Genomic DNA, 15,515 nt, shown 5'->3' on the forward strand with positions numbered 1-15,515 from the left:
ATACGGATAATACGAATAAGGTATGCCGTCTAAATAAGGCATTATACCGATTAAACAGTCTCCTAGGCAATGGTTTAAGAAGCTAAGTAGCCTACTAGCTACTATAGGTTTTAAACCAATACCTAAAGACGAGGCTGCCTTTATAAATAAGGAAACTAATATCCGAATTACGTGCTACGTTAACGACCTACTTATATTCGGTCCGAATAAAAACGATATCGACTCTATACGAGAATAACTCTCTAAGACGGTAGAAGTTACCGATCTAGGTCCTGTACGATACTATCTAGATATAGAAGTATCTAGGGATAGGCCTAATAGGGTAGTAGAACTCTCCTAAAAGGCATATATTAAAAAGATACTAAAGAGGTTTAATAAAGAAACTAGCGCTAGCGTAGCTACTCCTACGGAGCAAGGAGTAATCCTAAAACAGTCTACGGCTAAAGCGTCTATAGAGGACCTATCTAAGTATTAAAAACAAGTAGGGTCTCTTATATACTTAGCTATACAAACGAGACCCGACCTATCTTTCGCGGTAGGGCAAGTAGCAAGATATATATCTAATCCGGATAGGACTCATTTTAGAGCCCTAGATAGGATTTGGAAATATCTTAATGCTAATTAGAATGGCCTTGTTTATCGGGCTAATCGTCCGCCGCTTCTTAAAGGTTACTATAACTCTGATTACAGGGGCAATTTAGATAACCGAAAATCAACTACGGCGTATATCTTTACGCTAGGCGATAAGGCACCGGTATCTTAGGTTAGTAAGCTCTAAAAGACCGTAGCGCTTAGTAGTTGCGAGGCTGAATATATAGCTCTAACGGAAGCTACTCGGGAATACCAATTCCTATCTAATTTAATAGTATCCTTAGATATAAATCTAGAAGGAAATACTATAGCTACCGATAGCCAAAGTGCTATAGCACTAGCACAAAATCCAGAGCATTACTCTAGGACAAAACATATCGATATACGATATCATTATATAAGAGAACTACTTAAAAACAAAGTAATATCTCTAGTATATATAAATACAAAAGATCAAATCGCCAATCTACTAACTAAGGCACTATCGGCACCTATATTTACTAGACTAAAGAATTTATTAGGCCTATAAGGACTTAAGCAACCGTCTAGAATCGAAACTGCCCTAGAAAATAAAAAGATATACGTAATATAATGTATAGAAGAGTACGTATACTTATGTTCTATTTACTATAGAACTCCTAACCCTAGAACAAAACCGAGTATACTATTCGATTCTACGTATAAAAGTTCCTAGATCTATATACTTAGGGTGTTATACGACAATCTAATAGTATTAAACTAACGGTCGAAAAAGACTCTCTATAAAACGACGAGATAACGTCGGAAGAGACTTTGCGGAAAATTACCGGATTAAGCCTAGTTAGTCCGGGGAAATCTAGGGAAACTAAAAATCTACTAAATAATACTTTATTCCCTCGAAGTACGACAAAACCTACGATTCTATATAATAGGATTGTTTATCGGCTATCTACCGCTTACGGGGGTGTCTTAGAAATAAGCTTTGTTAGCCTTAAAGCGAGTAAATAATAATTTTAGGCTACTTTGTCCTTATATCCTTCTTTATATATATACAGCCTTTATATATAAAGAAATAAGATTACGAGGCGTAATACGGCGCCTCTAGAACTATCGGATATACCGATACTATTATTAGAGTAGCCGATAATAGTAAGGATACTCGACAATAGGAAGGACTAAATATATATATACCTAGGATAGTTACTAGTTTAGACAGAACACAACGAATACAATATAGTTTAGCCTATACTACTACTATATAATTCAAGATTTTCTATCCGAGCTTCTGCCCGTATAGCCTAACGACCTTCTCTATATTACCTTTACGTCGGGTAGTACTAGTATTCCGAAAGGATGCCTAGCTACGTACGAGAACTAGAGCACTACGGCCGTTCGGCAGAAAGGCTCGTACGGGATTAGCAACTAATTACGACTATACGACTTTTACTTATACTTATTTAATGCCTATTACGTAGGCCTCTTCTATACGCTCTACGCTAGCGGCACGCTCTGTGTTCCTTCGGAGAAGTAGAAAAGAGATGAATTACTAGAGAGCATTCGATAGTATTAGGTTACTAACCTCCTAATTACGCCTATTATAGCAAGCATGCTCGACCCCGCTACTATACTAACCGTAAAACATACTATTATTATAGGAGATAAGGTTAGCAAAGAAGAGCTAACTTCGTAGGCTACGCAAGTTAAGGTCTAGTATAGCTACGGACCTTAGGAATGCTACGCTACGGCTATAAGCTAGGAAGTGCCGTATCCTATATCCGAGAATATACAAGTTTTAATCGGCAATAATAGCTAGTCTAGTAGTAATGTGTTCCTTCTAATCTCTACTAATTCGGCAATTGCGTTTATATATAAAAAGCACAGATTAGTAGCTTCTATTTGCTATAATTAATGCTACGCTAAACCTAAAAGTTTAGCAAGATCGATAGAGAGAAATAGTCGATAGATTAAACAATAGACTAAATAGTAAATAAGCTTGCTTAGTATAAGTGTTAAGCTATCGTAAGATCTAAAGAGCGTATTAATCGATGTAAAGACTTCCTATATAGTCGCCGCCTAGTAGTCTAGATCCGATCTAATCCTTAAAAGTATAGACTAGGCGTACTAGGGAAAGTGCGAGTCGCCCTTTACGCTACCGCCGGCTAGATAGCGATTAGTAATACTAAGAACTCGCACGATCTTAATAAGCATTATACTACTTCCTTATACTCTACTTAATACTCCTAACGTATATAGCAAGCTCGAGCTATATAAGAAGAAGTTGCTATCTACTAAAACTCGAGAGCCGGGTAGCTACTACGCTAGCAATCTTAGATAAATCGAGTCGTCTAAGATAAGGAATAGGCGTTTCGAGCTACTAATAGTAAAACGATCTATAAGATAGCATATCTAGAAGAGTTTCCGACGTCCTTCCCGTTCTAAAGGCGCTATTCGAAGCTCGGCTAGAAGCTCCTAGTAAAGGTTTAGAGCGAAAGCTATACTTACTATATAGGTTAAGACTATATAACACCTCTTTCCCTTACTATTCTAGAAGTTTGCTATCGCAAGTAGTAAAAGCGCCTAGAGGTTGTTAATATTTAGCTCGTCGATATCGATTTAAGGCCTCGTACGTATTACGTAGTCCTAGCTAGAGCGTATAGCGCTACCGTACCCTATACTAAGATCCGGAATATATCTAATAGCAATAGCGTAGATAGCATTTATTAGATACCCTAGTAGGCGACTGTTACGCAATCTTTGTCTTATTGCTATCTCGTCTAGAATGTAGTATAGCTTGTTATATAAGCGAGCAAAATACGTATTAAGTAGAGCGTCTATAAAGGCTAGGGCCTCTCTTACGGGAGGTACTAGTTCAATCGGTATCGGTACTGCCTTTAACTGCCCTCTCTTAGCAATTTTCGTGTCCTAACTAGGTAGCGATATTCGTATTATATCGCGTTTAGTAGTCCTAGGAGCATCCTACGGATTAGTTACAGAGTTTAACGATTTTGTATATAGCGAGGCGTTTTTGTTCTCGTCCTTAAGACGCTTCTCTAAACTATTTACTCGCTTAAGCAGTGCCTCTAGTACGTCTATCTTAGGACTACGCTTCTTAGGGATAGCATCGTATATATACGTATAGTTAAAGACCGAGCAAGCCTCGTAGCTAGGGTTTATTCTATTACATTTTATCTGCCGAGGCGTTAGCGGCACTGCGGCAGGCTTAAGCTAAGAGGAGGCTAGCCGGTTAAGTAAGGATACCTTTCGCTTTCGATAACTCTTATAGTTTATAGCCTCCTTCGGGTCGCCGCTTAGTTTCCTAACCGGTAGGCGCTCGATAGGCCTCGATATAGCCGCTAGATCGATACTGTTCTGTACAATTGCTATCGTTATACCATTACCGAAACGGTATACTAGCAAGGTAGAGAAGCATTATAAGCAGCGAAGAGATATAGAAGAGAGAGCAATAAGGATAAGCAACAGGTAGGGGAGCTTAGATAGTTTAGTAATATCGTATCGCTATAGAGCCGGTACGCTATAGCGTAACTGTTTATTTTAACTTATAAAGAGGAAGGTTATAGGTACGAGGACGCGGGGATGTATAGGGCTTCGCCTTAGCAGTTAGACTATTAGAGCCGCTTAGACCTAATAGATATATATTTAACTATATATTACGAACCGAGTATACGGTAGACGCTAGTCGGGCGAGAGCTATATATCTATAGGCAATAATAATATACTAGCCGTAAGAGCGAGGGGAGGGAAGGGAAGGAAAGGGTATACGTATACGTATACGTATATAAGATCCTCTACCGCCTACCGCCTACCGCCTACCGCCTACTACCTACTACGAGGCCTAGAGGAGAGGCAGATTGTAGCGCGAGGCCCGCTAGATATATATTAGGCTAGCGGGCAGCGGTAAAGATTAATTAGCCTATCGAAGAGCCGCCTAGCTAGCTATATAAGTAAAGTCTTACGGTTTTTTCTAGAACGATCCTAAGGTAACTATATATAGCCCTGTTCTGTTTACCCGTACGCGGGTAACGGGCATATAGGCAGCAGGATTAGCCCTATTCGTACGTTGTATACTATACACTTAGCAAGTACCGTCGTAGCCGTATACTATATACAACTACGCGCCGCGCGACTAGAGATGTTAATATACGGTATACTTAACTTTCGGGCTTGCAAACACGGTATATACCCTATAAACATACACGAGATATAGATTAATTAGCTATAGGCGGGCGGCGGGCCTATACTAAATACGGTTTATTATAGAAGATATCTACCCTCTAGTATAGTTATCCGCTATATCCGGTTATATTAACTACTATATTTATAAGAAGGGACCTTAGAATAGCTATATATACCGTAATATTATAGTATATATAGGCCTTATAATATTATATCTAATACTTCTACGCGTAACTAGTAGGTACCTTCTCGTAGTATATAGTATAGGTAGGATATAGTAAAACTAAGACCTATCTCTAGAGACTAGATATTAGGACTAAGAGGTTATACGTAATTAGTATGTAACTAGGCTCGAGTAAAGCTAGGGTCTTAATGCCTTAGGTAGGGCTTAGCGCTTAGCAATAGGCTAACTTACCTACCTTCCTCCCTTTCCTTTTAGCTCCTTATCGAATACTACCTATACCTACTACTACCCTATCTACCTACTAATATAACCCTTCTTATATAGTATTCGATCTACCTTTTAAGGGCAGTAGCTAGATAGTCCTTATTTTAAGCTTTTAGCGGTATAGCTACGAAAACTATCGATTTAACTATATTACGCCCGAAGAACGGGACCTATACGTACTGTTCTACTAAAAACAACCGTACCAATTATTAAGCAAGGCCTTCTATACGGCCTATTATACTAAGTTAAGTATATTAGACCGATACCTACTAATTCCGCTATATCCGTACTATAAGGGGTTACAATATATTATTAGTACTACCCCTTATTATAATAGCCGGCTTATTACGAAGTAACAACAACCGCGGCGCCGCTAGCAGCGCTAGCAATAACAATACTAGTAGCATAGTACCTACCGAAGTACCTACTAAAGTGCCTACTAAAGCACCTACTAAAGAGCCTACTACTAGGCCTACCGAAGAACCTATAGTTCTAGGCGATAATCTAGAATTGCCTATTAACGACATTCTTAACAATATTGTTAATCGACGATATAGCTAACTAGCCTTTAGGCCCTAGCTAGTAGCGAGACTCTAAGAAGCTACCTAGAATAGGCTGGCTACTCTACGCTAAGAATAATAGCTAAAGGATAATCTCCTCGAGATTTACCGCCTATAGGAGGCCCTAATAACTAATACTAAACTAATAGTAGGGCCTTCCTTGCTACCTATTTAGAAGAAGGATACTAAGCTTAAGGACTATACCGTATTTAATAGCTCTAGCCGCAAGCAGTATAATAATTATATACGTAATTATAAATTGAACTAGCGGAATATACTAAGGGCCCTACTAGATAACTACTTATTAGTCGTCTACGCTATATAGTATATTAATAGCGACCTAAAGCGTACCTAGGATAACTATTTTAATTCCCTTTACGACTAGACCGCTATTTAATAGCAGGACTATAAGACTATTATACTAAATACCCTTAGCAACCCTATATTGCGATAGCAATATATATAGGACTAATACCTACGTACTAAACAAAAGGCCGACTAATCCTTACGATCCTTCGAGGCCTATTTAAAGACCCTCGAAGACGATTTGCCGGCTAAGACTAATTAAGGTAGCATTTACTACCCGACTCTATATATGTCCTCCTCCTTGCGCTCCTATCCGCGGCTTAGTAGAGTTATACGCCGCTTACTTTATAAGCGGTCTATACCTATCTACAAAATAGCCTTAGTAACTAATACCTATCTATAATAGCATATATAGACTATTTTATCTAATTACTTAATACTATTATAATACTATTAGGAAAGCGGAAGTCGAAGAAACGCGTATAGAAGGTCGTCTATAAATCTACGGCTATAAACCTTACGAAAGATACCCGAGTAGCTGCTTAGATAGTAGCTATTTGCGAGTTTAAACATATATACTACTACCTAGTTAACCTACGACGATAGTATAACGAATACTACTATAACGATATCTATTACCGATTATATCGACGATATAATAGTAATACGAGCCGTACCGACCGTAAATCGTCGTATTCTTACCTCTCCGAAGCCTAATCTATCGCCCTTATCGAATACTATAGATCTCGAGAATTAATAGACTTGTTACTACTAACGTTACTTGTTCGCGCTACGGCCGAGTTAATATTAAAGCGGTCACTTCTAGAAGGTAAAATACTAGTACTATTAAGTAGTAAGTAGCATAAGAGGTAGATAAAGAAGTATAATAATAATATTAAAGAGATTAAAAGGAAACCTATCGAGTTAGTAAGGAAGGAAGTATACGACCCTTAGTTTATCGGCTCGTAGTTTAATAAGCTATGCGAGTTAATATAGGTCTATAAGATTAGTCTCGAGAACTACTAGAATATAGATAAGACGGGTTTCTAGATTAGTATTAGAGGTACCGAATAGGTAGTTATAATAGATCTAAAGAGGCGGTTATAGGCGGCAACTAATACTAATAGGAAGTATATAACCTTAGTAGAAGCCGTAAATGCATACGGAGCCTTTATTAAGCTAATGCTACTAGTATAAGGCAAGGTCCTTCTTAAATACTAGTTTAACTAGTTACTAGTATACTATCTTATTAGTATAATAGATAGTAGCTATTTAAACGACGAGTTTGCCTTCTACTAGATTAAGCACTTCGAGAGGTTAATAAGGCCTGCTAATAAAGGCCTGTTCCGGCTTCTAATAATAGACAACTTTAGAAGCTACGAGTTCTTTAAGTTTATTAACTTCGCTCGGAAATACCGTATTCTAATCTTTACCCTTCTACTATATACCTTATACTTCTTATAGCTATTAGATATAGTCTTATTCTAGTGCTTGTAGGATGAGCAACACGTGCTTGTATGATACGAGCACGTGCTATATGACTCGGTGCCACGCGACAAAAGCCATGTGCCGGCTGCGATTGGCTGGCTTTGCTGTGTAGAAGTACAGTACTCGAGTGGCATTTCGCTGGCCAGGGGGCAGGAGGAATGGGACGTTCGGCTCGCAATGCATGCGAGACATAGCAGTATTGACCAGCAGTATGTTCCCTGGTAACACTGGTCCTGGAGTTCTTGGGAAGGCATTCAAGTAGAGCGGCGTGAGCATACTGTTCTGCAGCGCGTGCAGCTTTCATCATCTCTTCTTTCGCGCGTGCGTGCGTACCCCATGATCACACACGCGGTGCATCGGACGCGGGCAGAAGCAAGATGCGATATTATTGCGAAGACCTGGTCCTGGCAATGGGCGAACGGGACTGTGCTTCAATGGTGGGATTGGCAGGCCGAGGAACAGTAGTACCTGTCCTGTCCACGCAAAGGCGTGCCAAGGAGCAATTCTGGGTGCGCGGAGGGTCTCGAAGTGTCAAGCGGTGTGGTGCACTGGTCCCGTAAGATTACGATATGATGATGGCGAGAAACGAGGAGGCCCTCATATCACCGTCCGCGCGCACCGAGCGAGCGCAACGAGTGGCCGTGGCCGTGGCGGTGCGAGCTGGCCTAAGTTACTGCGGGCGTCTGGACTCTGGAGCAGCACGTCATCATCTCTTCGTCCGCATCGCACCCGACATGCCATGCCATGCCATGCCATGCCATGCCATGCGCATATGTGGTGGTGGCAGAGGACAAGCTGCGGTGGCCTTAGTCAGGCAGGCACCCGGAGGATTCGCTTGTTCCGACTCCGTCCTCCTTCGGCTCCCGGAAAGTGTAGAACTACGAACTACAGCGTCTGAACGCATCGCAGTGAAAGCGACTAGGCCCGGACCGCTGAATAACAAGTGGCTATTCGCTGTAATCCTTACTTTTCAAGGATGTGGGGCATACTAACTTTCACTCCGATGTGGTCAGACGCTGTACAGCCTCTTGTCGCATCGGAGTGAAAGCACTAAATTCCCCAATAATCCTGGATTTCATGGTTCGCAACGAATTAGAAATCTCAATTGTACGGGCCGTAGGTATCCACATTCACTCCGATGCGAGAAGACGCTGCAGTCCAATAATGCAGCGATGCGCGCTGCACGACTGGGAGTGCGCGGCGGAGCAGCGTTGGTGCCAAAGTCTAAAATAAGTGCGTGAGATTGCTCAGGTGCGTGCAGAGTCAGTAGTCAGAGTGTGCGAGGAAAACGCGGCATGCGTGATGCGTGTCGCAGCGCCCGTCCAGTGGTCTGCGACTTCGCAAGCGGCGTTGGTCTTGGGTCGCCGGGCCAGGCCAGCAGGCCAGGCCAGGCCATGCCAGGGACACCTCTGCCAACGACCGCGACTGCTCGACGAGGAGCTTGCTGGGACTGACTGCTACGGGGGCTGCGACTGGGACGGGGAGAGTGCACAGCCTGTGATTGATGAGGGATCGCTCGTTGTGATGATGACGATGACGCATTCGCATTAGGCCTGCATACCATATCGCACTGCACCGCACCGCACACCGCACACCGCAGCATTGCATGTCCACTGATGACGACCAGATGCACTCCCATCTCCCAGGCGCCACTGCAGCGAAAACAGCGGAACGTTGGCGACCACCACCGCCGGCCTGCCCACCTGAGGCCTGCATCCCCTACCTGTCCCTACTAGCTGCCGCCAGTCCAATCACCTCACCGCGCATCCCGTTCCTTTGGCATCCTGGAAAGAACGTGAAGTCTGCCTGATTTGGGACTGACTCTGGAGTGCATCTGGCCGCCCCGCCCGCGACCAACACAGCGCTCAGAGGCACCATGAACCCGCCGCCCTCGGCATTCAACACTGACATTCCGCCCGCTGCGCCCGCCCCCCAAAGCGCCATGCAGCAACAGCAGCCTCCGCCGCAGATCTTCGGCGCCCAATACGGCGCATCGCCAGATCTGCCCAACATGCCGCAGAATGGCGCCCATTGGTTCCACTCCGAGCTTGACTACGGCTTCGACGACCAAGACGGCGATGGTGACAACGCCGAGAACGACCAAGATGGCGGCGACAACAGAGACCCTAAGCGACGGAGGATCGCACGAGCGTGTGATATGTGCCGCAAAAAAAAGATCAAGTGCGATGGGAAGACGCCCAAGTGCAGCCATTGTGAGAACTACAAGACAGAATGCATATTTACGCACGTGGAGAAGAAGCGAGCGCCGCCCAAAGGTGCAAAATACATCGAGGGTCTGGAGAATAGATTAGGCCGCATGGAGAACTTGTTGCGCTTGTCGGGCCTGCTAGCAGAAGACGATGGCGGCCGAACAGACTTGGGCACTCTAGAGAAGCGCCTTGCCGAACGGCAGAACAAGAGCACAGCTGACAGCCCTGTGTCGCAACACTCGTCGAACAGACGGGGCAGTAAAGATGGCAGCACGCCTGCCAATCCGGAAGGACAAGAGCAGAAGGACAGTGGCCCCAATTCAGCGCACGGCCAAACATCCCCACCTGAGCCCGTCAAGAATCCTCCTGATGTGTTCAGACGCGATGCGAAAGAAGTCGATGCGCTTGCCGACCAGATGTGCAGTCTGATTACTAACCAATGTGGAGAGACACGATACATTGGCTCCTCGTCGGGCTTCAGCATATTCAGTCCCAAAGGTATTCAATGGGTCAACGAAAAGACTGGAGATACCAGCTTCCAGCAAATGATCGCTTCGGCCACGTCAGAGGACAAGCACGGTTGGGACCACTGGAAGCCGGAAGTCTTCAACGACCTATTTCAGCGAAGAATATTCAAACCCTTGCCCGGTCGCCAAGAATGCTATGCCTTGCTCAAGGACTATTTCGAGAACTTCAACATCATGTTTCCACTCTTTCACGAGCCTACGTTCATGCATCTCGTCGACAAACACTACTCCCTCGAGCCGTACGATAGCTCTGGATGGTGGGCCAGCTTGAACGTTGCCCTTGCCATCGCCCACCGACTGAGGGTCATGAGCAATGTGGTTTCACATGAAGAGGACGATGTCGCGTGGGCGTATCTTAAGAACGCCATGGCCGTCATGTCAGAGTTGACGATGCGCAACACTGACCTGTTGTCTGTGCAGGCATTGATTGGAATGGCGCTTTTCCTGCAAGGCACGCCGAACCCGCAACCAAGCTTTTTCCTTGTGGCTGCAGCAATAAGGCTTGCTCACTCCATCGGCCTGCACAAGCGCGGTTCGGGATTTAACCTCAACGAAGTCGAGAATGAACAGCGCAAACGAGTGTTCTGGATTGCCTACCTCCTCGACAAGGACATCTGCTTAAGATCTGGCAGGCCGCCAGCGCAGGACGACGATGACATGAATGTAGATCTGCCGTCGGAAGACCCTCCTGACAACGTTGGCAATGTACCGCTCTCCCAGGAGAGGCATGGAAAGAAGACGATGAATCTCTTCAGACTGATGTGTCAATTCGCACAAATACAGTCAAGAGTATACAAGCAACTATATTCGGTCAAGGCCAGCCGTCAGAGCGACGGCGAACTGCTGAATACCATTGGTGAGCTCGATGAGGCACTTGAGGAATGGAAAGACAGCATACCTCTCGACTTCCGGCCGGAGCACGAAATCAGAGCTGCCCATACGCCTCTGATCTTACATGTTGTGGTCCTGCACTTCGCATACTACAACTGCCTGACGACAATTCACCGGATGAGCGTTCATCACGGCTATTGGACAAGTCGACTCAGCGATTATGCGGTCCAAGGTCTAAACGCGAGACCTCTGAATCCACGCGTGTTCATGAGTGCTGCCTTGTGCGTCAATGCAGCAAGAACAAGTATAGGTCTGATTCGATATATTCCTCAAGGCGATTACGCCTGCGTTTGGTGAGCTTTCCACCCGGACATCGCTCGAAACAAGCTCGGCTAACTTCTTATCAGGTTGATTCTGTACTACCCAGTATCATCACTGGTAACACTATTTGCGAATATCCTTCAAAACCCGCAAGATGCACGCGCAAGATCTGACTTGAAGCTGATGAGCAGCGTCGTGTCCTTCTTGACGATGCTCGAACGGGATGTAGCAGAGGCTAATGGCAACGTGCGGCGCATGCTGTCAGTCTGTGCTGAATTTGAGCGAATCGCTCGCGTGGCGCTCGACAAAGTGGAACGTGAAATGCGAGGTCGTGGCAAGCGGAAGCAAGCAGAGCGAGAACGTGAGAAGGCGCTCAAAGATCAAGTGACTGGTCAAGTGGCCCAAGGGTTGGAAGAGGGAAAGAGCTTGGAGCAGATGCAAGTCGAAACTCAAGCTTCGTATCGACGGCCGATCCAGACACCATCACTGCGAGCATCTGTGGCAGGTAGTCAAGGTGGAAGTCAGCACGGCAACAGCCCTGCAAACAGCTGGGGAGGTAGCCCGCCTGGAGGCAATGGATCACCATACCAACGCTCTGCGAGCAATTCCCGACCGCCACAAGTGCCAGCATCAAATGGACAACAGCAACCGTCGCCATACATGCCCTCGCAAGGGTCGACAAATGCTAACGCCCCCTTCAACCCGATGCAATTTCAGCCTCCATTGCCCAATGGCATGGACTTCACGACTCACTCACCAACGCAACAGCACCATTCAAATCTTCCTTCGGCTTTCAACCAAGTTGATGTCTTCCCGGGGCCTAATTTCCCCACAACAACAGGTGCTTCTGGGCATCCCGACTTCTCAGGAATGCCAGCTTTTGATCCTTCGACTTCGGGGGTCGTCAATAGTGCAGCGGGCGCCTTTCAACAACCATTTGTACCTCAAGATTTGTGGCAGATGCCAATGACTCTGGAGTGGGATTGGGCGGAAGGGTTAGGTTTGGGCAGCTTTACTCCTGGAACCATGATGGAAGCACCAGGAGGACCGCCTGGATTTGATATGGGTCACGAACCTGGAGGACATAACATGGGACCGCCGCAGTAAGAGAAGATTTGGACTTGGTCCCGTTGAAGGATGTATCATATTGCACTGATTTCTCATTTGCTGCCTTAGAGCCCGCACAATTCGTTCTTTGAGCATCGGTCTCTGGTGTTCTATTTGGCAGAGACAAGAGGGATCAATGAGTACTTACGACGATAGAGATGGGGACTTAGAAGGAAAAGAGCGTGGGCAACCATTTTCGCTTTGATCAAACTCGACTCATTTATGACAAGCCACCACATCTTACAGTCTCAAATCCGATCTGTTGACGCATGGAGTTGAGCTGGTCTGGACGCGGAGAAGTTGGTGACAGCAACTCGGCGTGAAGCTGTGGAGCCGCTCAATCTTTCTTATCTTTATCGAAGCATCGGAAAGTGACACCCCAGGAGTCGTCTATGTAAGCATTAGCACGGGTGCCATGATGACTGGAGGAAAAGACGCACTGTGCCGTGTTTCCCACTCTGGCGCCTCTCTCAAATTGATACACTTTTGCTTTCCGTAGCATTTGTCGTACTGATCTATCTGTCAGCAGAAAGATGACATGATTAGTGCTGGTAGAGACTTACGGTGCAATCATTCCAGTAGCCAATGCAACAAGCTGTGCCATCAGGGATGTAGGCAGACTGAGGCTTTGGATTCATGACTGCGGTGCAGTTCCCCTTGTGCTGGGCATTGTTCGTATACTGCAAAGGCCATTAGAAGAAATTGCGTGAGGCACGAGGGGTATGGGAGATGCGGACCTAATCGCATTGCAAGTCGCTGTGAGGGAGACCGACGAGATGACAGTCTCCGTACCCTTTGCCGCCGTAGTTTATGTTGTTGAAGTGCGTGTCGTTATTGCATGCGAGACCGGTGTAGAAGGAGACGGCCCAGGAGTGGACGGGTGGAGTTAGAGATGCGAGAATCAGGAGGAGTTCAGGTGTTAGGATCGTCTGCTTCATGGCAAATGTTGATGGATGTATGTGCACGGGAGCAGATGTTGAAGACAAACGAGACGTCGGATCGTTTGAAAATGTACATGGCTCCGGCAATGGACAGGTAGTGGCATTGGAGCTGTAGGAAGTCGTTGCCACGAAGGTGCTCAGTGGCTCTGCTACTGCAGTGCTGAGTGTGCTGAAGTGCAGTCGCGGTAGGGAGGCCCATATATACCAGATTGTCAATGGAGGTTCTCACCGCCTCTACTAACCCACCTCTACGACTAACTTTCTATATTTGCCTTCGCACTATACTCGCTATTGACTCGCAAAATGCCTCTATATATCGATCTCTCGCTATAGAGGGCTTAGATAACCTTATAGGTTAATAGCGGCACTATATAAGGCGAAATCCTATAGCACCTTATATAAGAGATTAGTTACTAGATAGCTCTTTCTACGCTTTATCGGAGGCTTAAGGAATAGGGGGTTAATTATAGCTATTACGCTTACTATAACCGAGTTAATAATATCGAGGTACTAAAGATCCGAGTCGTATATACCTTCTCCGCTTTATACTTAACTAATAAAGAAGCGGTTAAAGTACTAAAGATAGATAGATTTAATATTAGCTAGCGGAGATATTAACGGATACGTTAAGAGCTTAGATTAAAGAAGGTATTATCGCGAAATAGATAGATAGAAGCGGAAGAGGAGATAGTAGAGGTCTTATAAGAAGAGCTCGAGAAGTCTATAGTAGAGTCCTTCGGCCGACGGTACCTATATACCTATATTAGGTCTAAATACAATATCATTAGTAGAGATCGGCTATATCGTATAGCTTACTTACTAAATCCTAAAGGGTTGCGAGTCCGCTACGAGCGGGCGCGAGAGTACTATAGAGCGATTATTATACTAGGCCCTAGCTACGTAATATTAATGGATACTTGCTATAAATTCGAGCATTAGGGGATATAGATCTACGTAGCTATTAATGTCTACTCGCGTTACATTATCTAGGTCTACGTAGGGATTACTAGCCGCATAGCTATATCCGTACTCGCTTAATATATTACAACGATTAAGAATAGTAGTATAATGCTACAGATTATCCGATTAGACCGTAGGGCGGAAACGATTCTAGCCGCGGACGCTTACTATACGACTCGCCTTACGACTCGTAGTAACCTAGAACCGGAACTAGAACTAGAACTACTAGCTTTCGAAGACTGCTTTAAATACGGTACGAGCAAGATAAACTAGCGGATCGAGGCATAGTAGCGCTAGTAAGCACCTATATTAAATAGCTAGAGGGGCTATTTTTACGAGTTGCTACGCGAGTTACTATACGATACTAAATTGCTAGCCGATCGGATTGCCTTCCTTATAGTCTATATACTAATTATACGCTATAAAGTCCTCGAATTTGTTTACCTCTAGAATAGCTATCGGATTAGGAAGTAGGCTAATCGACTATACGTCGTACTAGGTATTCCGTATATTCTACACTATTATCTAGAGCTAAGCGGGCATTCTTATTAAGGTATTCCTATACCTAATAGCGTACTTAATAATATAGAGCAAGACCTTTAAGGATTCGGTATATATTAGATTCTATAGTACTCGCTATAGACTCGCTATAGACTCGCTAATAGACTCGCTAATTCCTAGATCTTAAAGCCTACCTACCCGAGGCTACGCTTACTTAGTGTTAGATAGTATTGTAGACTCGCGGCTTCTCGTATCTAGTTAGTAGTAGCGAGAATAATAGCGATAGAGAGCGAGTTTACCGCTAGGTATACTTACTTCTTCGATAGCTAATTGCCGAGTATATAGCTATAGGGTTAGGGCCTAAACTAATAGAGTTAGACAAGCTATTAGCAGCTCGTAATTAGACGTTAGGTAGGGCGAATACCGGGGCTAGATTAATTAAGTTTGTAAATAATATATACTAATCTAAAATAAGGGATTTGCGAGCCGGCCGCGAGCCGGCCGCGAGTCGCTTATTTTAGTTCTATTTCCTTCTTAATCTTTCAATTCCT

The 15,515-nt window shown here is 44.7% G+C and overlaps 1 protein-coding gene across 1 annotated transcript; it reads left to right on the forward strand.

Moving 5' to 3' along the window:
* The first annotated feature begins 9,458 nt into the window (after window positions 1-9,458).
* MYCFIDRAFT_149027 (uncharacterized protein) lies at window positions 9,459-13,164 on the forward strand. Its single transcript, XM_007923247.1, has 3 exons — window positions 9,459-11,487; window positions 11,542-11,816; window positions 12,078-13,164. The coding sequence occupies exons 1-3, from the start codon at window positions 9,509-9,511 to the stop codon at window positions 12,560-12,562; spliced, it is 2,739 nt and encodes a 912-aa protein (XP_007921438.1). The 5' UTR covers window positions 9,459-9,508; the 3' UTR covers window positions 12,563-13,164.
* Window positions 13,165-15,515: the final 2,351 nt, after the last annotated feature.

Source organism: Pseudocercospora fijiensis (genome assembly GCF_000340215.1).
Source record: "Pseudocercospora fijiensis CIRAD86 unplaced genomic scaffold MYCFIscaffold_1, whole genome shotgun sequence".
Taxonomy (NCBI): domain Eukaryota; kingdom Fungi; phylum Ascomycota; class Dothideomycetes; order Mycosphaerellales; family Mycosphaerellaceae; genus Pseudocercospora; species Pseudocercospora fijiensis.

Excerpts from the sequence above, each read along its gene's own strand:
- MYCFIDRAFT_149027 (XM_007923247.1), top strand. The coding sequence starts at position 9,509 with ATGCAGCAACAGCAGCCTCCGCCGCAGATCTTCGGCGCCCAATACGGC. Across the intron at positions 11,488-11,541 it reads GGCGATTACGCCTGCGTTTG|GTTGATTCTGTACTACCCAG; the intron begins GTGAGCTTTCCA and ends ACTTCTTATCAG. Across the intron at positions 11,817-12,077 it reads GAAGCAAGCAGAGCGAGAAC|TGCCAGCATCAAATGGACAA; the intron begins GTGAGAAGGCGC and ends GACCGCCACAAG.